The 26,268-nt window shown below is 54.5% G+C and overlaps 1 protein-coding gene and 1 long non-coding RNA gene across 3 annotated transcripts; both read left to right on the forward strand.

Annotated features, from left to right (window-relative positions):
- Positions 1-6,080: 6,080 nt before the first annotated feature.
- Positions 6,081-9,777, forward strand: CCDC71 (coiled-coil domain containing 71). The gene is made up of 2 exons (XM_010589810.3): positions 6,081-6,151; positions 8,044-9,777. The coding sequence occupies exon 2, from the start codon at positions 8,096-8,098 to the stop codon at positions 9,626-9,628; it is 1,533 nt and encodes a 510-aa protein (XP_010588112.1). The 5' UTR covers positions 6,081-6,151; positions 8,044-8,095; the 3' UTR covers positions 9,629-9,777.
- A 26-nt stretch (positions 9,778-9,803) lies between these two features.
- LOC104845911 (uncharacterized) lies at positions 9,804-25,570 on the forward strand. Of its 2 annotated transcripts, XR_010318993.1 has the most exons (7): positions 9,804-16,132; positions 16,585-16,731; positions 17,505-17,605; positions 18,165-19,113; positions 19,431-19,966; positions 21,352-22,074; positions 22,214-25,570. It is a non-coding gene; the product is annotated as an uncharacterized LOC104845911 (long non-coding RNA). The 2 variants fall into 2 exon arrangements; XR_010318992.1 differs by having other exon boundaries at positions 19,431-22,074.
- The last annotated feature ends 698 nt before the right edge of the window (positions 25,571-26,268 follow it).

Raw genomic sequence — 26,268 nt, forward strand, 5'->3', positions numbered from 1 at the left:
CGCTGACCCAACATCCCTGCCAAGTCTTCCATTTGGGGCCTATTTGTACAGGTCACTGGTCACTTGTGAGAATAAGTGCCTTGTCTTTATTTTATGGACAGGGTCTCAGATTTGGTTTTCCCAGAAGCAGTCCTGGAGACAAAGATAGGAGTGCATGTGGTTAATGTGGAAGGTGAGGCCAGGAAGTTCCAGCAGAGGAATGGCAAGGAAAGCAGCCAATTCAAGGTGTGTCATCAAGCAAATTACCACAGTGGGCAACTGGAGCCAAATCCTTCTGGGGGCTCTGGGAGCCAGTGTAGAATGTGGGCCTCATGTTATTGCTGCCCGTAAGAACAAAGACACTGCCCATCTATCAATTTGTCATACTGTAGTGGCTTGCATGTTGCTATGTAGCTGGAAACTATGCCATCAGTATTTCAAATACCAGCAGGGTCACCCATGATGGACAGGTTTCGGCAGGGCTTCCAGACTAAGACAGTAGGCAGAAAAGCCTGGTGATCTACTTCTGAGTTAGAATGAAAACCTTGTGGATCACAACAGAACATTGTCCAACTTGCTGGCTTTGGATGCATCATCAGGAAAGATCAGTCACTAGAGAAGGACATCATGTCTGGTAAAGTAGAAGGCCAATGAGGACAAGGGAGGCCCTCAGTGAGATTGATCGTCACAGTAACTGCAGGAACGGACTCAAATATGTTGACAGTTGTGAAGATGGTGCAGGACCAGACAACGTTTTATTGTTATACGTAAGGTCGCCATGAGTCAAAGTCAACTCCATAGCAACTAACAAGAGTAAAGAAAGCTGAGGTAGTTATTCTCCGATCCCCATCAGTCCTGAGTTGGGAGCTGTTTATACCCACTGCCACTGAGTCAATTTCAACTCGTAGCAACCCTATAGGACAGAGTAGAACTGCCCTGTGGGGTTTCCAAGGCTATAATCTTTACAGAAGCAGACTGGCACAGCTTTCTCCCCTGGAACGGCTGGTGGGTTCAAACCACTGACCTTTTAGTTAGCAGCTGAGTGCGCTTTAACCATTGTGCAACCAGGGCTCCTTTAAGAGCTGTTTACCTGTTGCTGTCCAGTCAGTTTGGACTTACAGCGACCCTATAGGACAGAGCAGAACTGCCCCGTAGGGTTTCCAAGGAGCAGCTGGTGGATTCTAACTACCGATCTTTTGGTTAAGCAGCCTGAGCTCTTAACCACTGCACCAGGAGGGTTCCTTGAGAGCTGTTTAGGGGCCTTAGTTCCCTAGCCTGCCTGACTTCTAGCCTGCCCAGAGAGCACCTCCAGGCAGAGTCTCAGGGGCTGGCAGTTGGAGTCAAGGGCCTGCACAGAAACGGTGATGCTGAGGCCAGTTACAGACTATACAGACCGGCTCCAAGGCTTCTCTGCACCCCCTCCCCGCCACTCCTGACTTGGTCCTCATTTGGGGCACTGGTGCCTCCCCCATAGGGTGCTCACACCACCCAGCAGACCCCTCACATTTACCACTGTGGCCTTTCCAAGCTCCCTCCCCTTTAGTTAGCTCTGAGACCCCAGGTCCTTTCAGTCACTCCCCTCCCTGTCAAACTCTCACCATCTTAGGCTCCATTGTCTGCCAGCTCACTGCCAAAATTGCTTTTGCCAGTTACCATAGAATACCATGGAGTTAAAACTAGGGGTCTCTGTGGTTCTTGTCTCAATTGAACTCTTACTGGCATCTTCAAAGGTTCACCTCTTGTGCCCTCAGCTTACTCCCTGCCACTTGTCCTGCTTCTCCTTGGGTTCTTCTGCAGGCCCTGCTTCCTCTTCCTCCCTAGGAGGTGGCTCCTCAAGACTCCTCCCTGGCTTCTCTCCCTGCACAACCACCCCCTCCTAGGGCAATGCAGCTCAGGCTGATGACTTTTGCACTCACCTCTAGATCTCCAGCAGATCTCCGCTCAGGTCTATGTGGCTCCAGGGTCCATCGATCAGAACCGTACAAGCTATGCATGGGAGGTTGGGCTTCATCCTGAGAGAAATGGGGAAGATTCCAGCACAAGCCCCAGAAGTCCCCTAGGGCCCAGAGCAGGGAGTGGATGGTGAGAGGAAGTTCCATCTAGCTTTAATCTGTCTCTCCCCTGCATCACCGGTAGTGTTGAACTACCGCAATGACTGAGACCCCAGGCCAGGGGAAATATCAAAACCCCTGCCTCCTCCAGAAGACTGCCCTGGTACAGGGCTTCTCATTAACACCCGTCCCCCTCCTTCATCTGGGAAGCATATTTTCTTTCTACTGTGTTTTCCTTCTGTTACACTGTATATTCTGATTATTGTTGGCGCACATGGAAGCTACTGACTTTTTTGTTTCTCTTGTATTCAGACATTACTCATGTTGGCTCCAACAATTTTTCTAATTATGATTTTTTAGATACACTACCTACAAATAGTTATATTTGTCTCTTTTTTTCCCCCAGTGGTTATACTTCATCTATTTTTCGTTACTGCACTGATTAACCCTTTCAGTACAGGGTTAAGACATCCTGGTGCAAAAGTGGCATTCTAATTTTGTTCCTACCTCAAAGTGTTTCTGTCCATTCATTCAGCTCTTAATTTTCAATTCAGTAAACACTTTTGAGGGCCTACTGTGTGCCAGGCACTCTGCTGGACACTGGGGAACAGAAGTGAATGAGGCTGGCCCAGTGCCCACTGCCACAAAGATGACATTCTAAAGAAGGCAAGAAACCAACAAACAATATCCAGACACAATCACAATGGATTTCTTCCTATTCTTTAGTTCACTCCAATTGTTTTTTGTTTTTATTGTAAAATGTATAGAACAAAATATTTGCCATTTAAACCATCTTTGAGTGTACAATTCAGTGACACCAATCCCATTCACCATGTTGTGCGACCATTACCGTTATCCATTTCCAAATGTTTTTCATCATTTTAAAATCAGAAAAGGTGTGCGTCAGGGTTGTATCCTTTCACCATACTTATTCAATCTGTATGCTGAGCGAATAATCCGAGAAGCTGGACTATAAGAAGTAGAACACGGCATCCGAATTGAAGGAAGACTCATTAACAATTTACCATGTGCAGATGCACAATTTTGCTTATTGAAAGTGAAGAAGGCTTGAAGCACTTACTGATGAAGATCAAAGACCGCAGCCTTCAGTATGAATTGCACCTCAACAGAAAGAGAACAAAAATCCTCACAACTGAACCAATAAGCAACATTGTGATAAAGGAGAAAATATTGAAGTCGTAAAGGATTTCATTTTACTTGGATCCATAATCAATGCCCATGCAAGTACCAGTCAGGAAATCAAATGATATTTTGCATTCGGCAAATCTGCTGCAAAAGACCTCTTGAAAATGTTAAAAAGCAAGGATGTCACTTTAAGGACTAAATTGCACCTGACCCAAGCCTTGGTGTTTTCAGTCTCCTCATATGCGTGTGAAAGATGGACAATGAATAAGGAAGACCAAAGAAGAACTGATACCCCTGAATTATCATGTTGGCAAAGAATACTGAATATACCATGGACTGCCAAAACAACAAACAACTCTGTCTTGGAAGAAGTACAGCCAGAATGCTCATTAGAAGCTGGGATTAGTGAGACTTCGTCTCACATACTTTGGACATGTTATCAGGAGGGACCAGTCCCTGGAGAAGGACTTCATGCTTGGTAGAGTAGAGGGTCAGCAATAAAGAGGAAGACCTTCAACAAGATAGATTGACACGGTGGCTGCAACAATGGGCTTAAGCATAACAACGATTGTGAGGATGGCACAGGAGTGGACATCATTTCGTTGAGTCGTACACTGAATCGCTAAGAGTCGGAACTGACTCAATGGCACCTAACAACAACAAACAGAAGTTCGGTACTCCTTAAGCAGTAACTCCCTTTGTCTTCCTTCTCTCAGCCCCTGGTAATCACAAATGAACTTTCGTCTGTATGGATTTGCCAATTCTAGATAATTCATATAAATAGGATCATACTCTATTCTTTTCTCTCTGGCTTATTTCACTCACTGTAATGTTTTCAAGGTTCATCCATGCTATGGAATATATCAAAACTTAATTTCTCTTTATAGATGAATAATATTCCATTGTATGGATATACCACATTTTGTTTATCTATTCATCTGTTGATGGACACTTGGTTTGTTTCTACCTTTTGTTTATTATGAATAACGCAGTGAACATTGCTGTACAAAAGTCTGAGTGCCTACTTTCAAGTCTTTTGGGTATATACTTAGGAGTGGAATTGCTGGGTCATGTGGTCTTTCTATGTTTAACTTTTTAAGGAAGTGGTAAAATATTTCCCACAGCGGCTACACCGTTTTACATTTCCACCAGCAATGGATGGCGGTTCCAATTTCTCCACATTCTCACCAACACTTGTTATTTTCTGTTTGTCTGATAATAGCCATCCTAGTGGATGTGAGGAAACCCTGGTGGCATAGTGGTTAAGTGCTACAGCTGCTAATCAAAAGGTTGGCAGTTTGAATCCACCAGGTGCTCCTTGGAAACTCTATGGGTCAGTTCTACTCTGTCCTTTAGGGACACTATGAGTCAGAAGATTCTGAGTTGATGGCAACGGTTTCAACAGGTTAGTGAATGTGAAGTGACGTCTCATTGTGGTTTTAATTTGCATTTCCCTAAGACTAAAGGAAACCCTGGTGGTGTAGTGGTTAAGCGCTATGGAGGCTAACCAAGAGGTCGGCAGTTTGAAAACTCTATGGGGCAGTTCTACTCTGTACTATAGGGTTGGTATGAGTTGGAATCAACTTGACGGCAGTGGGTTTTTTGGTTTAATGACTAAAGCAGCCCTGGTGGTGCAACCGATAGGCACTCAGTTGCTAAACACCAGCCACTTCAAAGGAGAAAAGACCTGGTAATTTGCTCTGAGAAAGATTACAGCCTAGGAAGCCCTATGGGGCAGTTCTACTCTGCTGTATAGGGTCACTATGCGTCACGATTGACTCAATAGCACACAACAACAATAACTAATGGCATTCAGCATCTTTTCATGTGCTTGTTGGCCATTTCTTTGGTGAAATGTCTATTCAAGTCCTTTGCTCATTTTTTGATTGGGCTGTTTGTCTTTCTCTTGTTGAACTGTATGAGTTCTTTATATATTCTGGACATTAAACCCTTATCAAATATAACCAAACCAAAAACCAAACCCGTTGCCATCGAGTCAATTCCAACTCATAGCGACCCTACAGGACAGAGTAGAACTGCCCCATAGGGTTTCCAAGGCGTGCCTGGTGGATTCAAACTGCCCACCTTTTGGTTAGGAGCCATACCCTTAACCACTATGCCACCAGGGCTTCCTATCAGATATATGAGCTGCAAATATTTTCTCCTGTTCTGTAAGGTGTCTCTTCATTTTCTTGATAAAGTCTTTTGATGCACTGAAGTTTTTGATGAAGTCTATTTTGTATATCGTTGCTCATGCTTTTGGTGTCATATCTAAGAACGCATTGTCAAAAACTAGGTCTTGAGGATTTACCCCTATGCTTTCTCAGGAAGGGAGGAGGGCCTACTGTCCCCAGAGCTGGTATTCCTGCTGCACAGCAACGGGGCTGCTCTGCCAACATCCCTGTGGCTAGAAGTGCTGCCCTTCTGCCTTACGGGCGATTGGCTGGGAATAAGGTGGGCCTTGTGGGCAGTTCTACTCTGTCGTATAGGATCACTATGAGTCAGAATTGACTCGACGGCACTGGATCTGGGTTTTGTCAGTGCCTGGGAAAGGACCAGAAGGTAGAGGATGGGCTGGGCCTTGCTGGACGGCCCATCCAGTAGTTGCTGCATCACCAGGTCCTTTCAAGGCAGGTGTCAGTTGAGGCTCCCAATGCAGTCTTGGCGGGCTTCCGTGAGGTCCTGACTGCGGTCGTATCAGAAGGCTCCTCTACTCCCCAGGCTCCCGCACAGGCCTGGGTGGGTTTGGAGAGCTCCCCGCAGTCACCACCTCCAGGCAGCCCTCCCTGGTGCCTAAACTGCCCCACGCCCAGCTTTTGCAAGGGGTGGAAACGGGGTCTCGAGGGTCAAAGGTCATGAGGGTGGGCCTGGTCCCGGAAGCGGAAGCGCGGCGCACTTCCGGCGCGCAGCGGGCGGCCATGTTGGAGCGGCGGAGGCGGCGCAGAGGCGCGTCCTGGGTCCCCGCGGCGGCGCCGGTAGGTTGGGGCCGCGGGCCTAACCCTGCCGCGGAGTGGCAGCCCACGGGGCGGCAGGGCGGATGGGCCGGCTGAGACTTCCCAAACCCCAACCCTCTGGCAGTCCGGCCGAGAGACCCCACCCCCACCCCGTGCCCAGCGGCCCCACCCTGGCTCCGCGCGGCCCCAGCCGGGCTGACACTATCTGCCCGGTGCAGTCCGAAGCCGCCGGGACTCCTGTCGCCAGCCGCGGCCCCGGCTCCAGGGACGCGGACCCCACCTCGAGGGCCCCACTTGAATGGGGCATTTCCCTCCCTCCATCTTATGTTAACTTCCCTTGCCGGCCCTGGGGCCATGTGTAAAGGGAGGTCGGGGACCCGGCAGCAGCTTCTGTGCCCAGGGCCTCTTGGATGCCCTAGAAGACCCCTCCTACGGTCCCAGACCGATCTGGGCAGAAGAACCCCAGCCCACTCCTGATATTTGTACCGGGGGCGGGGGGGCGGTCAGGAAGCAGGCCTTTTCTCTACAGTTCACAGCCATGGGAACTACACCCCTTCCCCCCGCCAAAAAAAAAAATCTAATAAAGAAACTGGAATCACGTGTAAGGATTGTGCTCTGGAGAGGGAAAGTGCCTGAGACACCAGAGGATCCAAGAATGTTTCCAAACAAAGGGCCCTAGGGCACTTTCTCCCGAGAATTCTGAAGACTTTCTCTGCCCCATTAGGGCTGTGGGAAGAAGTGCAGACGCACTTCCTAGCCCCAGGGACTTGCCAGATCCCACCTGATCTTTTAATGCTCCAGGTGCAGCGAGGAAGCTGCCTCTTGCCTCTGCGAGCCCTCCAGTGCTGTGTTGGGTATTAGCATTAGTCATGATTGATGGCTACAGCTTTTTCAGGGAGGTGTGGATGACTTGAGTGTTCCCAGAGAGCTCAATTTGGAGTGTACTGAAGTCTGCATTCTTCCAAGCCCAAGTTAGGACAGCTCAGACCTCTGATATCCACTTGATTTACCATCCTACTTGGATCTTTCACTCCCTTTGTTCTCAGGCCCTAGACCCTTGGTATGGCCCCCAGGCCACCGCATTGTCTGTTGTCAGTGGCACCTGCTGCTCATCAGCTATTTTCTGTTGAAGGAGAGTCTAGCTCTTTCCCTAGGGTTAGTATCTGTGACTCTAGGGCTAGGAATTGAGCTGCTGGGTGGCCTAATTGGGGACTCTGAAGGGAGAACCTTTAGCGGGCAAGGAGATTTCTCCCATGGGCACCTGAACACCAGCAGCTAGAGGAACACCAGTGAGCATGGTTGGTTAGCATTCAAGGCTCTATGCTGTCCTGTTCCCACCTGTTTTTCCAGCTAGACCACCAGCCCTGGCCTCAGTTTCCAGCCATACCAGAATGCGTTACTCTCACATAGGAGCCTTTGTACAAGCTATGTCTCTTTTTGTTCTATTTCTATCCAGCCCTGTCGCAGTCATCATTCATGTCCCAGTTAGATGTTTCTCTCCTCTAGGAATCCTTTCCTGATCCATTGGCAAGCTGTGCTGGGTGCCACCATTTATTCCCAAGAACTTGTAGTAGTGATTCTGTCTCACCTTCTGGACTGGGCTTCTCGAAGACTCACCTGTGTTCCCAGAGCTGAGTGCAATACTAGGCTTTTCACCTCAGAAAACACTGAATTGAGTTCAAATAGGGCAGGCTCAAACTTTTCTAGGGGCCTGGACAGGTTGGATGGCTCTGAGGAGTTCATAGGTATGCATCCTGAAGGGACTGTCTCTGACCCAGGGAGTGGCTCACTCTGGCTGGGCCCTAAATGTTAGTGGGTGATGTCATGGAGAGTGTGGGCCCTGATTGACCTGTCTACCTGCATGGCTCCCTATTTCACTGCCATTCTCACTGACTTTTCCTCTTGCCTTGGAGGTGCTGAGCGCTGGTTTGCGGACACCCAGGCAGATCTGCAGTGCCTAATGCCATGAGCGTGGTGGTGCAGCATGTGGAAGAGAAAGCTGTGCACTCTTGGTCGCGCATCTCCACGGCAGGGAAGAAGGCCCTGGAGGAAGCGCTGCTTGTCTTTAACCCCATGAGCCAGGATCTCAGTGCTACAGAGGCCCAGCTTGTGGCCTTCCTACAGGGCTTGCGGGATGATGGCTTCCAACCTACTGTCCTGCGCAGTGGCGATGTCTATGGCTACAGTTCATGCACAGCCAACCCCCCAAGCCAGACAAAGCTGCAAGCTCGTGCCCCAACCCCAGCTGCAACATCACCTCCAACTCGTGCTCCCCGAACTGCCATGCGGCTGCCCGCAGGCCGGGCCACGCTGCTCCCTATGCCACTTTCCAGCAGGCTGGCCAAAGCATCCACACCAGCCCTCACCAAGCATGCTACTACCAACCTTCTGCTGAGTTCCCTGAAGCAGTCAAGCGCTAGCCGGGCCCGGGGTGCAGCAATGGGCTTCCCTGCTCACCTCTATCCAGGCGTCTACCCTGCCATGCGGCTCTCTGTTGTCCTTGAGGCCCTGGTTCCACTCAAGACCTCCATGCCCTGCTTGGGGGCCAAGCACAAGGCGCAATCATTGCAACTCTCACTTGCAGACTCGAAGCTGCGGAAGGGCCCAGGGAAGGGTTCAGGGAGCTCCCTGCCCAAGGCTCCCAGAAAAATGACAAGCAAGGGTCCCAAGTGTCTGACCCTTAAAGGCCCCAGGGCCGGTCCCCGACAAGGCACTGGGCCCCGGAGCAAGACCTGCAAAGCCACTGGGTCCCTCAGTGGCCTGGGGATGAAAGGGGGCTCTGTCTTGGGCACCAAAACAGCCCGGGCCAAGGCAGCTCGAACAATGGCCATAGCTGCCCGTACCCAGGCCAAGGTGGCTCGAACGCTGCCTAAGACTGCCTCAGCCAAGGTGGCTCAGACAAAGGCAGCCCCGGCCAAGGTGGCCAAGGCCCAGGCCAAAGCCAGGGCAGCACGGGCCAGGGCCAAGGCCAAGGCCAAGGCGGTGCGGATCAAGGCGAAGGCCAAGGCCAAGGCGGCGCGGATCAAGGCCAAGGCCAAAGCAGCTCGGGCCAAAGCCAAGGCAGCCCGGGTCAAGGCCAAGGTGGCGCAGACCAAGGCCAAGACAAAGGTGGCATGGGCCAAGTCCAAGGCAGTGCAGATCAAAACCAAGGCCAAGGTGACTCAGATCCAGCCCACGAGCAGAGGCAGGCCCAAGGGGTCTGTTCAGCCCCAGACTGCAAGGGGGGGCCGGAAGAGCTGCCCTGAGACTATGGGACAAAAGAGAAAAAGGGCCAAGGAGCCAAAGGAGCTTCCTCCCCGAAAGAGAACAAGGCTTGGGCCCCGATCCCCTAAGGCATGGCCAGAGTCTGGCACAGCAAAGCTGCTGAAATTCTGGGCCATCAAGGTAGACCGGTGGTCCTCAGATGATGAGGTGCGGCAGCAGGCTCAGCAGATCCTCCGTGTGAACCTGTCCCCGGTGATACAGCTCCAGCCACTGTTGCCATGCTCAGCACCCTGACTTCTTCACACAGCTGACTGAGCTCAGCTGCTTGTGTGGCCAGCAGCACAGTGTGCAATGCCCATGGACTCCACAACCCTGAGGACTCCGGGTGCCTCTTCAGGGCTCTGGCGGCCAGCGGTGTCCTTTCAGAGACTGGAGGATGTGGGGTGGGGTGGGTGGGAGGGGTGTTCTCATGGCGCGATGCACTGTGACTTCTTCCTCTTCAAGTTGTATGTCCACTGTTCCATCGATCACGTTTTATACCTTTCCATGGCTCAGTCTCCTTGTCCAGCCTTCGTGGTCTTTTTTGTGTGCATGGCTACTGGCAGGCCAGCTTGAGCAGATGGGGAAGGTGGCTGTAGGGAGAGGCCTGCTGGAGAGGGTTCGGGTAGCCTGGCATAGGTCATTGATGTGACTGATGGGGTGATGGGATGGTGTGAGAGAGGGCAGCTCCCGGGCCCCTCTGGAGAGATGGGGGACAATTTGGGTGTAGCACTGGCACCTCACTGGCCTCTGTAGGTGTTGGGGGGGCATCCACTGAGAGCAGGGGCAGAACCACTCATTCACCTTGAGGCTTCCTTCATTTGGAATCTAGATAGGCCCCATGCAGGAGGATAATAAGCAGCTCTGATTGCTATGAATTGGAATCGACTCAGCGGCACTGGGTTTGGGTGTTGGTTTATAGGGAACCTTTTGGCCAGCAGGTTTCTAGGCCAGGGAAGGGGCTTTGTGGCATTGTTCCCTGGGGGCCCAGCAGACAGCCTGGTCTTGTCCTCTAGCCAGCTCTGGCTGCAACCTTGAGGGGTTGCCCAGGCTTGTCCGGGGTGTGGCCAGGCCTAAACTAAATGAGGTGCTTCTGCCTCTCCTCCCTCCGGATGTCATGGGAGAGTGACTAGCCTCAGCTTTCTCGATTGGTGGCAAGGGACTTGAGATTGAGTCAGGGGCCAGGGCTAAGGGTTGAGGGGCCACAGAAGCTGCTCCAACTGTCCAAGGAGCCAGGAGAGTTTCTGCAACTGCCTCCCTCCATCAACAGTGCTTCCTGCATGGGCTTCATGTGCTTTGTCTTACTACCAGATCCAGCCTCAGCATGCCCCTCCCACAGATCCAGGGAGAAGCTTGTTTGTCCTAGCAAGATCACTCCTTCCTGCTTTGGGGAGGGGCAGGGCCCTGAACCCTGAATGGAATTAGCTGCCCCGCCCATCTGGCTGTCTCTCCCTGGCTACCCAGGCTGAATAGCGGCTTCTGGGGTGAGTGGGGGGTGACATTCCCCAGAGGCGCCTGGAGACAGCAGCCTTTCAGGGCGGGGGGTGGGAGTGTCATTTGAATGAGAACTGGATCCTTTCTGTTGCTTTGGGTTTGTCTGAACCTGGGCCCCATTAGCCTAGCGCCAGCCGCCCTGGACGGTGGACTTGTGGAGAAGCTGTACTTGCTTCTTGGTGCTCCTCCTTTCTTCTGCATCTGGTGGCTGCTATTTACATCCTCTTCTGGGTATATCCCTCCCACCCCTGACTCCCCAGGCTCTGGGGACTCCCTTGCTACCAGCTGCACTGTGGCCCTACCACCCTGCATGCTCCTTGCCTTTGGCAGCTCTGCTTCCACCTACAATGTGAGTACTGGGGATGACGTGGGGGCCACACTCAGCCAACAGGGCTGGCCTAGCTTGTCCTCACTCTGCATCTTCTCTCTCAGGCCTGTTTCCAGCGCCCAGTGTCCAAGACTTCCAGCCAGTCTGGGCCTCGTCCTTCCAGTTTTTATGCTACTGTCACAGATGGGTGAGGGGTCAGCTCTTTTCCAGAGAGCTAGTTTTTTTTATTAGAGGAGGCGAAATTTCCAGGCCTTTTGGTGGGGCGAGGTGAGGGATACTCCTAGGACATGTACTTAGGGCCTGCCCTCCCAGTCCAGGCTCCCAGAACCACTGCCCAGGAGATGCCAGACAGCATTTCCCCACCCAGTTGCTCAAGCGGCAGTTGCTACCCACCCCCTGGCAACCTGGTTGTTGTCCATGGCCACAGCCTCTGAGCCTCATCTACCTGTGGCCTCCATGACCCTGAGCCCTACTGTGTTATCAGCTGCCTACAGGTGGGGAGGAGGGTCAGGGCTCTTGAGACCGTCTTTGGAGTATGGGGATGGTAGTGTGGGTGTATCCTGGATGGGTTCACCCCTGTGAGGGTCAGATCACTTTTGGAGGCTGGAGGGAGAGGGCTGCACTGTGAGATTTTGGAGTGGGGACTGACCTTTTACTTCTTGCCCAGTCAGCCTGTTTGGGCCCTCCCAGGACTCTGAGAATGCTTCTTCTGTGACTCTTGGGCTCAGCGAGGCCACAGTGTTTGAGAATGTGATCTCCCAAAGTGGCCATGGTGACAAGAAGACCTGGTGGCAGGCAGAGAGTGGTGAGGGTGCCAGTGGGCCCCTGTGTGTGGGTCTGGGGTCTGGGGTCAGGGCTCAGTCCCTCTGATCAGTTCTTGTGGCTGCAGGTGTCGAGAATGTCACCATCCAGCTGGACCTAGAAGGTGTCTTCTACTTTATCTACCTTGTCATGACTTTCAAAGTGACTCAGTGCCCCAACCTGAAGGCTTGCTAGGCAAGCTCTGAACCTTGTGGCCTCCCTACCTGATGGCCACTAGTGACCCTTGCCCCTGATGACGAAAGGGCTCCTTCTGTCCCCAGACATTCCACCCAGCAGCTCTGCTCCTTGACGGCTTGGTGAACTATGGCCATTCCTGGCACGATATTTTGCCCACAACTGCTCAGGCCTCTTCTCTGGGATCCCTCTTGCACCTGGCCACAGGGTCAGTGACCTCATCTGTGACCAGCATTACTTGCACATCAAACCTTCCACTGAGGGTGAGGTCAGGCCCAGGGGGAAGGGGAGTAGGGCCTTGGGGTGAAGTCAGTCTTAGGCCTGCTTCTTCCCCTCAGGTAATTTTCAAAGTTCTGGACCCAGGCATTCGAGTAGAGGACCCAAACAGTCCCCAAATTCAGCGTAATCATCCCCCATAGCCAATCCTGTACCCCTTACATGTCAGGTTAGAGCTAGATCCTGGGAGGAAGTGAGGCCCTACCTGGGGGCGTGCACCAGTGGGGCAGAGTGGGCTGGCAAGCCAGCTCAGTCCCGCAGCCTCATCTCTTCATCACCCGCACTGTCCCATCACTGTCCCCTATCAGGCTCCTCTATTGTCATGGCCCTCCATCTCTGTCCCATTATTACTTCTTATCTCTGCTCCCTAATGTAAAGGGACTGGCATGGGGAGCAATCCCCACCGCTGTCCCTTACCTCTGCCCTATTGCTGAACCACTCCATGAGACCCCATTACTGCTCCCCATGCCAGCCCCCATCACCATCCCCCATCTCTGCTCCCATCACTGTCTCTCATAACCTTCCACTTTGTGGGCCCCATCCCCCAACACTGCTCCTCATCACTGCCTCTGTTATGGTCCACCTGTCGTTGCCCTCCTTTCATTCAAAGCCTTGGTCTCTGTTGGTGCCCTTTGTCCCTGCAGCTGCCTCTAGGTGGCACCAAGGTATCTTTGGATTTGTCCCCTTCCCTGAAAAGCAGAAGTCTTTTGTTAAAGGACAAGAGAGCCACATAACCATAACCTGGCAGGGCAGCCGAGAGCCAGGCCAGGAGGGTACCAGAGCAGGAGGACAAACCCCAAACTAGCTTTTTCTTTACCTCTGCTGGGTGCTTTCCAGCCGACCCTAAGTCCCCATGCTGGCAGCTGCTGCATGTGCCTCTACTCGGGAGAGAGTGGAGGCCTGGCAGAGGAGAGATGCAGGAGGTAGTCTCGGCTTGGTAACTAAATTGAGCTGTGGAGCAGGGAGAGGAGCCCTGGACCTATCTCTCCATCCATGTGTTCATTTAACAAATGCCCATTTAGCCCTGCCCTATGCCAGGCATCATCTGGGCAATGATCTGTGGGGAGCAGACAAGGTATCTGTCTCCTTGGAGCTGATGTGAAAGTGAGAAAGACAGTTGCTAAATAAGCAAACAAATACCTTATGCCATTTGGCTAGATGATGAGCCGATTTCTAGTTTGGATGACAGACTGGGGAGTGGAATTCTTTATTGCTTTGGGAAAGTAGGTTTGAGGTACCTGAAGACACCAGAATGGGGTGTCCAAGAAGTAGTAGGATGTGCAGGTCCCAGCCCAGTAGTGACATTGGAATGGGCAAAAGGGATCTTCAGTACAGAGGTGGGATTCTCACTGTGGGGAGGCTGTCATCATCCTGGGAGGGGAGGGTGTTCCTAGGGGCACAGGGAGCAAGGAGCCCCACAGCATGGGTGCTGGAATAGGCGGGCTACAAGGAATGGGAGGAAATTCTCCCATTCCCCTCCATCCCATCCATGGTAGGGTGAGGACCAAGGCACCTGAGGTCTGGCTGTATGTCCCCAGAGCTCCTGTGCGTGATCAACCTCCGTGTGAACTTCTCTAAACTGCACACATTGGGTGACAGGCCCGTCCCGTAGGGGGCCTCAAGGGATGACCTTTCTACTATTATGCTATCTATGAGCTTGTGGCCTGGGGCAGCTGCTTGTACCATGGCCCTGCATCCGAGTGCAGGCCCGCACAAGGGGCCCCAGCCAGCGTGGGAGGCATGGTGAGAACCACGGGAGGGGCATTTTATGGCTGGTGGGGTGGCAGGCTGGAGGACTCAGGCAGACACATCTTCCCCTCCTCCCTGCCAGGTACATGGCCTCTGTGTCTGCTGCCACCACACAGCTGGTGCCAACTGTGAGCGCTGCCAAGATCTGCACCAAGACCACCCATGGCATGCAGCAGAGCCTGGGCACCCCCATGCCTGCCAGAGTAAATGGCATGCCCTATTCTGCCTGGCCATACCTGTCACAGGTCACCCCACCCCATATATACCTCTTGTCTACCCCAAAATGTGAGTGCCATGGGCATGCCCACAGCTGCCACTTTGACATGGCCATATATCTGGTGTCTGGCAATGTGAGCGGAGGCGTATTTGATGCATGTCAGCACAATGCGGCTGGGCGCCATTGTCAGCTCTGGCCGGCCCTTCTTCCACCGTGATCCCCGGGAGGATCCCCATTCTCCTTTTTTGCTTTTGTGGATCTGAGTCCTCTAACCCCTGATTCCAACTCTGACCATGATCCTTCAGCTCCGTGGTGACCTCTGACCTAACTCTGTCCTCACTTCTGACCCCTGAATAGCTTGCAACCGTGACCCTGTGGGTGCTCTGGAGGGGGATTTGTATGACACCCACACGGGTGAGACTCGTGGCCTTCTCTCTGGGCAGTGTCGCTGCAAAGGTCACATCTGGGACCAACACTGTGACTCCTGTCAGCCTGGTCACTACGGCCTCAGCCCCACTCAATCAGAGGGCTACCAGTGTGAGTGACCCTACGTCCTCCCTGTTCTGCCCCAAATCACTGCCCTGATGACACACGCATCACCCCTAGCAGCCCCACTGGCCCCCTGAAAGCACCGTGCCTCAGCCTGCAGGTGTGACCCCTGCAGCCAGGTCCCTGGCACTCATGCCTGTGATCCCTCCAGCGGTGTCTGCCACTGGAAATGCTTTGTCTCTGGACAGGACTGCAGCCGATATCTGGTGAGCCTTGACCCATCCCCCAATTTGATTTTGATGTTGGGTGCTGAGCTTCTAGGAGCTGACAATTACAAAGCTATGGTCAATGTGACAATGTAGCCTTGCTCATGGGTGGGTGCCAAGGCCCTGATCTGATCACCAAGATCAGTACTACCTTGGCTGACTGAACCATCATATGCCCTCAGGAGAGAGCTTTGGGAGCATAAGAAGAGAAGACGATTAAATAGGTCATAACAGTATTAGATACTGGGTTTAAAGATGTTTCATTGTGAACACGTTTGGAGGAAGACTCATTCCCAGGGACAGCGTGATCCTCTTCTAGCCTCTCTTTGAGCACTATGAACGCTTTGACTTTTGTTTAACCCTAGCTGCATCCTTATCTCTTTCTTTCCTCCTCTTAGTAAAGCTGTGCAGGGGTACACAAGAGTCTTCTTTCTCCCCCTCAGTTGCAGGCAGAGGAGCATTCAAGTCCTGCCACTCACTCCCGCCCCTGCTCCCTTCCCACTCCTTAACCCCAACCCCTGTACCAGACAATCCCGGTACAACACCCCTCCTTACAGGAGGCAGGTCCTATCCAGATCTCATTGCCTGTCCTCCCCCCACAACCAGCCACTCTCCTGCAGCCGGAATTCTGGGGTCTGAGCAGTGACCCCCCAGGCTCCTGGCCCTGTGACTGTGACTTTGGGGGTGACTACAGCAACAGGTACAGGGCAGGACTTGAGGGTCAAGGGTCAGACAGCGGGGATCAGGAGTTGACTTGGCCCGCTCATCCGTCTCCATCCTCTCTCAGGTATTCTGCAGGAGAGGGCCTCTGCCTGTGCCGCCCTCACCTCCATGGCCACCACTGCCATGAACGTCAATCTGGGCATTTCTGCACTCTCCTGGACGAGGCCATGACTGAGGCTGAGCTTAGCCAGGATCTCTAGTCGGCCAATCCCCGACTGCCTGTGAGTGTCCAGGAAGGCCAGGGGCAAGAGGAAATCAAGGCTGAGACCTTGGGTCTCAGAGGCAGGAGTGAGTGTCCAGGGTGGTCTAAGACCCACAGGGTGAAGGGCTATATAGAGGAGGACCTGGGCAGGATTGGGAAGGTTGGTGGGGATTATTGTGCTCAGAGTTTTGGTATCTTGGATGTTGTTGTTGTTAAGTGCTATTAAGTCAGTTCCAACTCACAGTGACCCTATGTACAACAGAACAAAACACTGTCCAGTCCTGTGCCATCCTCACAATCATTATGTTTGAGCCCATTGTTACAGCTGCTGGGTCAATCCATCTCGTTGAGGGTCTTCCTCTTTTTCACCAACCTTCTACTTTACCTTGGATAGAGCCTGTATTTCCTGGATAGTGTGGGAGAGAACAGAGCCAGGATGTTGGAGGGCACTGATACCCCACTTGCCCCCAGGGAGCCTCCTGGCCAACCTCTCCCCACTGTATATGAGCCCCAGGGACCTCTGCTGGCTGGCTTCAGCTTCGGCCTCAGAGACAGCATAACCCTTGATGTGCCTTCCACCCTGCCTGGCAAGCCCATCACAGCCGCCAGCTGCCCAAGGTGAGAAGTCTGAGGAGTAGGGTGGGGTCACAGGTAACTAGGGTCTTAGGAGGGATGGGGGCCCAAGTCCTGAGGGCTGTCGGTCCTGGGCTTGGGTGTCTGCGTCTCACACTGCAGGTCCCAGCAGAGCACCTGCCCCGGCATCGGGGAACTGGGCCTGCACTGTGGAATGGCTTGAACTTTGCACGTGTGGTTTGTGGGGCTGGCCTCTTCCTGTTGGCACTGGCAGTGCCTCGTGCCCTGGAGTATGACATTGTCCTACGATATGAGACCCAAGTCAGTGGCATGGGTGCCAAATGGGCGGATGGATGGTGCTGGGTAGTGGGTAGTGGCAGCTGTTTGTCTTCTGACCCCTGACCTTTGACCCCAGGCAAGCATTGGTCAGTGTCCATGCCCAATCCTTACCACCAGTACCCGCCGTGCCCGTGTGCTGCCCTTAGAGCAGCTGTTCCAGGCAGCACTGCCGCGGGCACATATGTAGGCAGGACCTTGTGACCCCAACACCAAGAGCCCACTATGCAGCCAACACATTTGAAACAATACTGAGACCAAGTAGAAAAGCCCCAGTATGGAATATGGTCATGTCACAGAACAATCAAAACAAGTAACTAATTTAAAACAGCAGGATTTAAGAAGTTAGTCTTTTTCCATTGGTCATATGCTGAAACGTTGGACTCAATAACTCTACAACAGAATGCAACATCCCTGGGACTGCATGGTCATGACCTCCTGACCCCATCTCATCCTCATCCACCTTACCCCCTTCCCCACAGGGCTGTGGCTCTATCCAGACCTTTCTGCTCTGAGCCTGGAACACACTACTCCATGATCCTGCGGCTGTGGCAGACCAAGGGTGTTTAGAGGCCTGCAAGAGGTACCATCCTTCTGGATTCTGTGAGGTTCTAGGTGTTCCACCCTACATCTGGGGAGACATGGAGAAGGCACAAATTACAGCAGGACAGGATGGGGGCATCGGGGCTAGGGGCAGAGAATCACAGAGGTCTAGAGTTGGACCAAAAGGATTGAGATAGGCCAAGAGTATAGGGAGGGGGCCCAGATGGGAAGAAGTGCACATGCAAAGGATAGAAGGTGAGAAAAGGCAGGGGCCAGATCTCACAGGGCCTTGTCCATGTGATAGGGGTCTTGCGCCTATCACAGGGACAATGCGGAGCCATGGAAAGGTTTTGAGCAGGGAAGAGACATGGGGAGAAGGATCTTTTTGGGGGAGGCCCAAATGGTGGCTGCTGCAGTGATTCCAAGTGAAAGGTGGCATTGCCTGGACTAGATTGGAGTCACTGGACGGGGAGGAGAGGCAGACTTAAAAGAGATTAGGAAACAAAATGGGGCAGAAGAGGACAATAAGGGCTGATGATGCAAGGAGTGGGGGCAGATGTTGGTGAGTGGGGCTGGGCTCACTACCCCCTGCCTGCTAGGTTGTGTTCCTGCCTCGGGTAGAAGAGTTGCCTGGACTGCGGTCCATGGACCCCAGGGCCATGCAGCACCTGCAGGAGCTTCGCAAGGCAGGCTGCATGGAAGCAGCGAGGAAGGGCCCCTCCAGCACTATGCCTGCAGCCTGCACCCACCTGGTCTGCAGCATCTCAGCCTTGCTCCATGGAGGTGGCCTTGGTGAGTGTGCACCCCTTAGTGAAGGGGCTGCGGGGGTACCATGAGGTTCATCTTGTCTTCCTGTTTCTCCTGCCAGCATGTGAGTGCCACCCTCTGGGTTCATTGAGCACTGAGTGTGCCCTGCTGGGTGGACAGTGTCCCTGCTGTCCCCACGTTGTTGGTCGTACCTGTGACCATTGTGTGCCTGGGACATATGGCTTTGGGCCCACTGGCTGTAGTGGTGAGTCTTCAGGGCCAGTGGGTGTGAGGGGCATGGCTTGAGCACCCTGCTACTCCCCACAGAATGCTGCTGCCATGCTGAGGGTGCCACCAGTGCCATCTGCAACCCTCTAAGTGGGCAGTGCACATGCTGGGCAGGCCTTGCCGGTCATCGCTGTGACCGCTGCCTCCCTGGCTGGTGGGGATTCCCACATTGCCAGCCGTGTGCCTGCAATGGGCATGCTGAGTTGTGCCGTCCTCTTACGGGCATCTGCCAGGCCTGCCAGGGGGCCACCACTGGCTGGCACTGTGAGAGGTGAGCGCTGCCACTGGGAGGATTGGGCAGGAGTTATGATGAGTGGGCCAGCCCCACCCCAAGTGCTTCTGCCCCCAGGTGCCTGGACAGCTACTATGGAGACTCCATCCTGGGCTCAGGCCAGCAGTGCAGGCCCTGCCCCTGTCCTGGGCACCCTGGCTCTGGCCTCTATCATGGGAGTTCCTGCCACGTGGACAATGTGAATGGGCGTGTCCTGTGCCTCTGCGCACCTGGCTATGCAGGTGAGGCATAGTTGGCAGTGGCAGACCCATGGCCCTGGTTGCTTGTTTACAACCCCATCAGGTTCATGTGACAAATCATTGCCAGTGCTGCCTGTTTGCTGACCTGCAAGCTGGGCACTTGCCCTTGAGGAGTTCCTATTCTAGGAGTGGGGGGAATTATAGGCGAGGCCTGTGTAAGCCAGGAAGATGGGCTATAAAGTAGCTGCAGTGTCCTCTCCCCTCCTGACCACGACTCAGATTTACTGACTGGGTATGTGGGACCCACAGGCCTCAAGCATACAGGAAGACACCTGAGACAATCCCACGCTCCTCTTTAGGTCCCCACTGTGACCGCTGTTCCTCCGTCTACTTCGGGCACCCTTGGCCAGAAGGGAACCCCAGAAGGAGTCCATCTGTGCTAGCCCTGCCAGTGCAACAACAATATCGATCCCCATGACCCCGCCACCTGCAACCCCCACAGCGGACGATGCCACCATAGCCATGGCCCTGGCTGTGCCCACTGCAGGCCTGGCTTCCATGGCAGTGCCCTGTGCCCAGGGGGCTGCCAGGGTGAGTGTGTGGGTGGGAGCGTCCCAGGATGGGGGGGTAGGTTCTCCCCTCCACAGAGCCTGCCAAGTCTTCCCTTCCCTCAGGCTGCAGCTGTGATCCCTGGGGCACTGTTCCTGTATGGTGCCCAGCTGGGGCCAAAGCCTGCTTCTGCAACCAGGTCAGCAGGCAGTGCCCCTGCTGCCCTCACACACTGGGGTGAGACTGCAAATGCTGTGCTCCCCTCTTCTGGAACCTGGAGGACCCCCGGGGCTGGGAACCCTGTGGCTGCCATACCCAGCAGACTTTGCAGCTGGGGTGTCACTTAGTGAGTGAGCCCAGTGGCACATAGCATGTGGCAGTGCCTGGGTGTGAGTGAACGTGTGCATACCTATGACAAGGTGTGACTTATGGCTGATGTGAGTGTCCCTGTGACTACCAGCACTATGTGTAGCTACAAACAGCTGTGTGAGTCTGCGCTCCTGTGTGAATTAACTGTGAGCAGGTGGTAGGGCCTGGGGGAAAGTGGATATGAGACTGCGTGTGCCTGAACCCATGTGCAGCAGTGCGTTAGTGTGTGTGTAAACCGCTGTGACAGAGTCATGGCCAGCGGAGTGAGCATGGCAGGGGTGGGGGCTGGGGGGGAAGCTGAGGAGGCACAGCAGAAGGGGGTGGCCACGGAAGGTGAGTGTTTCCAGGAGGGTGGGTGGCCCCTGTGTGAAATGAGGACTGAAGCCTGTTCTTGGGTCCTCGGCGAGGAGGGGGGCGGGAGTCAGATCCAAGAGTTGAGGGAAGCATGGGGGTGAGGGCTTGGGATAGTGGGGCGCATGGCTTACAACATAGAGAAACAAAGGGCAGCAGGCCAAGAGAAAAGACATACCCAGGCAGTGCAAAGTAAGGGTTGGCAATGAGGGAAGGTGGGAAGTGGCTGAGGGAGCCAGGCCAGAGGAAGTCTTCAGGCAGGGAGAAGCCCTTAGCCAAGGGCAAGTATGGGTGCTTCTTGGGGTAGGAGCGGGACTGGGAGAAGACAGCGCATGTGGTGTATGCATGCCACCTCTGAGCACTTGTGTGCCCCCTCCCCCCGCAAGTTGGCCCTGGTGACTGGCCTGTGCTCTCTTCCTCCAGGTCACAGGTCAGCACCTCTGCTGGGCAGGATTTGGGGGCCGCATGTGCTCTTAGTGTCAGGATGGGTATTGGGGTGACCCAGGCCAGGAGTGCAGAGGTGAGAGAGCGCTCACACAGTCCACCACCAGGGACGAGGCTGTCCTGCAGGGGGAATTGTGGGGAAATAGTTGGGGTTTTCCTGAAGAAGAATACAACATGTTTATTGTGTTCCCCCCAAAACTTAAATACTCATGAAAACGACTGTAGGGAGACAGCATTGGCAAGGCCAGACTGGGGATACCCACAGAGAGGATACCTTGGGTGGCTCTTTCCTGACTGCCCCCTGCCATCCCTGACCCTGGCTGACCCCTGGCTAGACTGTAGAGGCTCTGGAGACTTGTGCTGTTTCCCCATAAAAAGGCTGCTGTACAGTACAGCCCCTCAGCCAGGGTGGGTGGCAGTGCTCATGGCAGATCTAAGCAGTGGCTCAGGCCAGGGCTAGTGTGCGCCCCCACACTCACACAGGGGCCTCATAATCCTTCAGTCACCTAGAGGTGAGCCTGGGGCAAGTGTCGTCTCTCCCTGCCCTGACCTGTCTCTTCCCCACAGCCTGCGCCTGTGACCCACAGGGCTCCATCTCACCCAGTTGTGACCCGCACACGGGCGCCTTCCTTTGCAGAGATGGCATCTCAGGGCTGAGGTGCTGGGTGTGTGCCCATACTTCCAGAGGTGGCTTCCCACGTTGCATATCCTGCCGTACTTGCTTCACCCCCTGGAATCAACAGCTGGCTCTGCTTTAGCCGCAGCTGAAAGCTGTGGCCCAGGAGGCAGCTGTCCTACACAAGGGGATGCCTGGCTGGGGGCCTGGGGGCCATGGTGGATGCCTGCAAGCCCTGGAGGGGGTACTACAGCAGACACAGGCACTTCTGGAGATTCCCTCTCTCCCTCTGTGGGAACCCTGCAGCAACTTACAGAGTGGACAGCTGGACCCAGGCAAGGGATCTGGAGTCAGCAGGGAGGGAATCCCTTGCAGCTTTCCAAGATCAGGGATTCACAGGGTCACAGGTTGGCCTGAGTTCTGGGTCTGGGAGTCATGTGGGTTTCCTTGAGCAAAGGATCTTGGAGCAGTGGGCATCTCTGGCCAGACTGATGCCCGATCTCCCTACAGGAGGGAATTGACTTCATTGGCCCAGACACTGCAGGCCACAGAACAGGTTGTGGCCGACTATAGTCTGTGGGTCAGGAAGCAACGTGAACACCTGGAAGCATTATCCTGGGAGCTAGACTGTGTCAAGGACTTGGCCTGGACCAAAAGGGCCGTAGGAGCCCAAGGTGAGTCGTGGTGGGCAGGTGGGTAGATGGCAGGAGGAAGGGACCAGGTGCCCTTGTGTGTGTATCTGGGAGACCCATGAGGGTGCCTGCAGGTGGAGGCCTAACCCTTTCCTATATACACCTGTCCCACCCCCTGCAGATGCTGGGGCCCAGGCCTCCTCCGCTGCCCTGCTTTCCCAGGAGGCCATACTCAGAGCTCAGGCTGTGGCCACATTAGGACAACCAGACAGCATCCTGGGGCAGGCCCGAGAGGCCCAGCAGTGGACAGAGCAGCTGCTTTGGGGGACGGGCCAGCTGACAAGGACACCTCTGTGGGGGCTGAAACTGAAGGGGCTGGTCAGCAAGTTCCAGATGCTGCACCTGCAGCTGCTGGGGCTTTCTGTCAGAGCTGGAGTGGTGGGTGGGGATGTATATCACAGTTGGGGGGTTGCCAAGGCAAGAACTCTCTTACAGGGGTATCCTGAGTGTAGGGCAACAGGGGCTCTGGGACGTACACTCCTCACTGGGTTCCTCATCTCGCTTGCAGGAATGCAGGGGTCGGGGACTTGGGCTGGCTGTGTTCCTGCACTCTGTGGGGTTCCCACTTGCCCTGGGGCCCTGCCCAAGGCCCAGTGGGCTCTGGTTGCCTCCTGGAACTCCTCCCACAGCCTGGACATAGTAGTCCCAGCCTTGGAGCAGCATCAGCAACTGGTTCAGAGTCATAGAGGCCATGGGTGGAAGCCATGGGGCAAGTCACAGAGGACCATGGCTTGGCCACAGGGTGGCAGGAGACACATTCCACTTGTGACTCATCCCTACCAGCTGCAGCAAATCCAGGCCACAGTAACCCCCTCAGAAACTCAGGCACAGAAGACATGGCATCATGCAAGAGGGCCCTGAGGCATGGCTGCCATGGCCCATGTGCAAGGGACTGTGCAGGCCATCCAGCGCTTCCTCATGAGTATATGTCTGCTTGTCACATTTCTGTTCACAGCTGAGGGCAAGGGCAGGTGGGCATCCAGGACACTGCCGTGGTACTCCTTCCAGAATGATGAATACTCATAAAGGGTGACCAGGGGTCAGGTGGAAGCACTGGTGTGCTGGTAATGTTTTTAACAACTGGCAGGAAATCAAGGGGAACTGATTTGTAGCATTTTTCCAATTTCCATGGTGTAAACAATCCCACCATGACTGATTTCAATCTGGAAACCCTGGTGGCATAGTGGTTAAGTGCTACAGCTCCTAACCAAAAGGTCAGCAGTTCAGATCCACCAGGCGCTCCTTGGAAACTCTATGGGGCAGTTCTGCTCTGTCCTATTGGGTCGCTATGAGTCGGAATTAACTTGACGGCAATGGGTTTGGTATTTTTGGTTACTATTTAATGACCGTTTTGCAAAATTCCTGAAGATCTAACAATTGACCGTTGCAAGCCTCCAGCACACCGTTGGACAAGAGTGTCAGGGACAGAGTCAATGAGAGGCCAGGGTCAAGGGTTGTTGGGTCAGGGATCAGGGCTCAGGTCCTACCCTACTCCCCACAGACAAAGGTGCGAATGTTTTGAGTGTAGAGCTGGTGGTGTGGCATGTGCTGGCAGTGCCCCACCCCCAATGCGGGGCTGTAGGTGTTACCCTCCTGCTGGAGCAGATCTATGGTTACCTCTGTGCACCAGATGCTGTGGGCCAGGAGCTGCCCAGAGCTGAAGGCATCCTCCATCAGGCACAGCAGATCAAGCGAAGGGCCAGGAGGCTGGAGGTAGAAGTCAGAGGGTGGGGAGGGAAGGGATACCCAATTGAGGATCTGTATCTTTCAGAGAGGGCACAGCCAAGGCCCGGGACCAAGTGCTGAACGTTCTGGGGGCACTAGCTGAGGTGGGAAGTCACACGGAAGCTGCAGAACAAGGGCTCTGGGCAGCAAAGCAGGCACTTTGAGGCCTGGAGGCCAGTGTGCAGGAGGTGATACCCTACCAGAACCCCTTTGGTCCTTCATACCTCTTGTTCAATGGGTATAGTGATTCCCATTCCCCCCTGAGATCCTTGATCCACTGTTATGCTATGGTGCTACTGAATACCCTGACCATGCAAACACTCAACCTAGTTGCTACCGTGCTGTGACCTCTCTGTGACCCCCCCGAACTTTGCTCCAGATGGCAGGGCACCAGACTGAGATGGCGGTGGCGTGGATGTGGCCCCGGTCCTGGGGCGTGTGTCCAGTGCAGCTGAGGCCCTGAGGATGCATTTGGCCCTTAGAGGAATGCCCAGGAGGCAGAAGAACAGGCAGCAAGGGCCACAGGCACGGCTGGGGGCCTGGGCAAGGTGACGTAGGGAACAGTGGGTGTTGAGGCCTCGGGCACTCCTCTGGAATAGTGGGAGGTGCAATTTAGGCTGGGGCCGGGATAGGCTGGGTTGAGGCAGGAACTTAGTTCCAAAACTCCCTACCCCCCAGGAACCTCGGGCCTCAGTGGGGTGGGGTTTTATGTCCAGCCTTTCTTCTAGGAGTTGCAGGTGGCCTGGGTTGGGTGTGACAGAGTTGCTGGAGGGCGTTCTTGGCCTGGTCACCACGGTGCAGAATGTGGGAGAGCTGGTGCAGCGGGCACAAGCTGAGGCCCAGGAACTGCTGAAGCAAGCACAGAGCACCTGGACCCATCTGGAGGGTGCTTGGCTGGGCCGTAGTAGGAGACATAGGAGCAGAGCAGGCAGGGGGTGCGGGGGGCATGGGGGTCAGCATGGGGTCTAGGTCAGTTCCAGACTCATGGAGGGATCAGGGCTGGGGCCAAAATTCAGAACAGGGGTCAGGTGTTGATTAGGATCAGGGCTGGCTTAGGGCTGGTGCTACAGTCAGGGCCAAGGTCATGAAAGGGATGAGGGCTAGAGTCAGAACCTTGCTCAGGCAGCCTGGTCTCCAGGGTTGGAGTATCGCCTGGCGCAGAAGGAGCAGGCACTGGGCAAGAAGGCAGCCACCCTTTGGGCCCTGGAGCAGCAGGCAGCAGAGCTGCTTGAGTACATGCGACTAGGTGCCAACACCTATGGTGCCTGCTGACTGCCATCAGTGGATGCTGGCAAGAGGAACCCTGGAATCACCTGGGTAATTCAAAGTCATGCCAGACTGATTCAGGAATCCCCTGACCTTGAAAGACCAGAGAGTGCCCCCTGAATGCCTGCTGACCCTGAATGACTGACCCATGTGTGACCTCATGGTATCTTCCAGTGAGCCTCTGACCTTGAGAAACAAGAAAGATCATGTAACTTTGCGAACCAGTGAAGCCATCCAGTGCCCCTGTCCCTAATACACTTTTATCTCTGAGTGACCTCCTAAAAGTCTGAGTCACCTCTAGTATTGCTGAACTTCTCAGTTTAACTACAGGATTCCCAGGGTAGCCGGATACTCCTACTCCAGATGACTGGAGTAACTCCAAGTAACCCTGAAAGTCCAGCAGATTGACATCCTGTTTCCTGGCTCGTTTTGTGAAGGCCAGATGATTCTCCTGAGGAAACCCCAGTTTTCTTCCCTGGCCCGCAGCTCCGGGTGCTCCCCGCCCGGCCCAGACGGACCAGCGGACTTCGTGGTCCCCGAGGTCCCAAGGGTCTGGGTGGGGCGCGCGCCTGCCGGCAGCGCGCATTCCAAGCCCGGGCTCGGGCGCTCCTGGCGAGCTGGAAGGTCCGGAGAGGATGAATAGCCACAAGGTCGGGATTCGTTCGCAGCTGCTCCGGTCCAGTTTTATGCCGGATAACCGAGGCAGTACTTCTCTTCTTTGCTTGCTGAAATGACTAGGGGAGGCAGAGAAACAGCACCCCCTACCCCGCCAGAGCCGCTCATGGGGCAGGGGATGGCCTTTTCCCATCTCTCCCGCCATCCCCGCCCTGTCCTTTTCCTCAGCTGTTCTAAAGCTCCCTACGCCCTGAGTGGAGGAGCTCAGTGTCCCTACCGCGTTCTCCCGCCTCCCCACCGGTACTGGAGCCCTGGGACCAAGCCGAAGAGTTGATGGTGACTTCCACGGTCCCCACCACGCCGGGGACAAAGGCTATGCTCCTTGACTGGGTGTACTTGTTTCCGAAGATCTTTGCTTCTGCCATGGCCCCTACTTGGTGCGCCCCTGTTGCGGCTTAAAGCCAGAAAACCCCAAGTTCCCTCCAGCCCCTGCACAAGTCTGGATATTACGGCACAATAAAGATCTGCGAATGAGCCGGCTAGTGTCTTAGTTCTTGGGGCAAGGGCCGT

This window comes from Loxodonta africana, chromosome 22, assembly GCF_030014295.1.
Source record: "Loxodonta africana isolate mLoxAfr1 chromosome 22, mLoxAfr1.hap2, whole genome shotgun sequence".
NCBI lineage: Eukaryota > Metazoa > Chordata > Mammalia > Proboscidea > Elephantidae > Loxodonta > Loxodonta africana.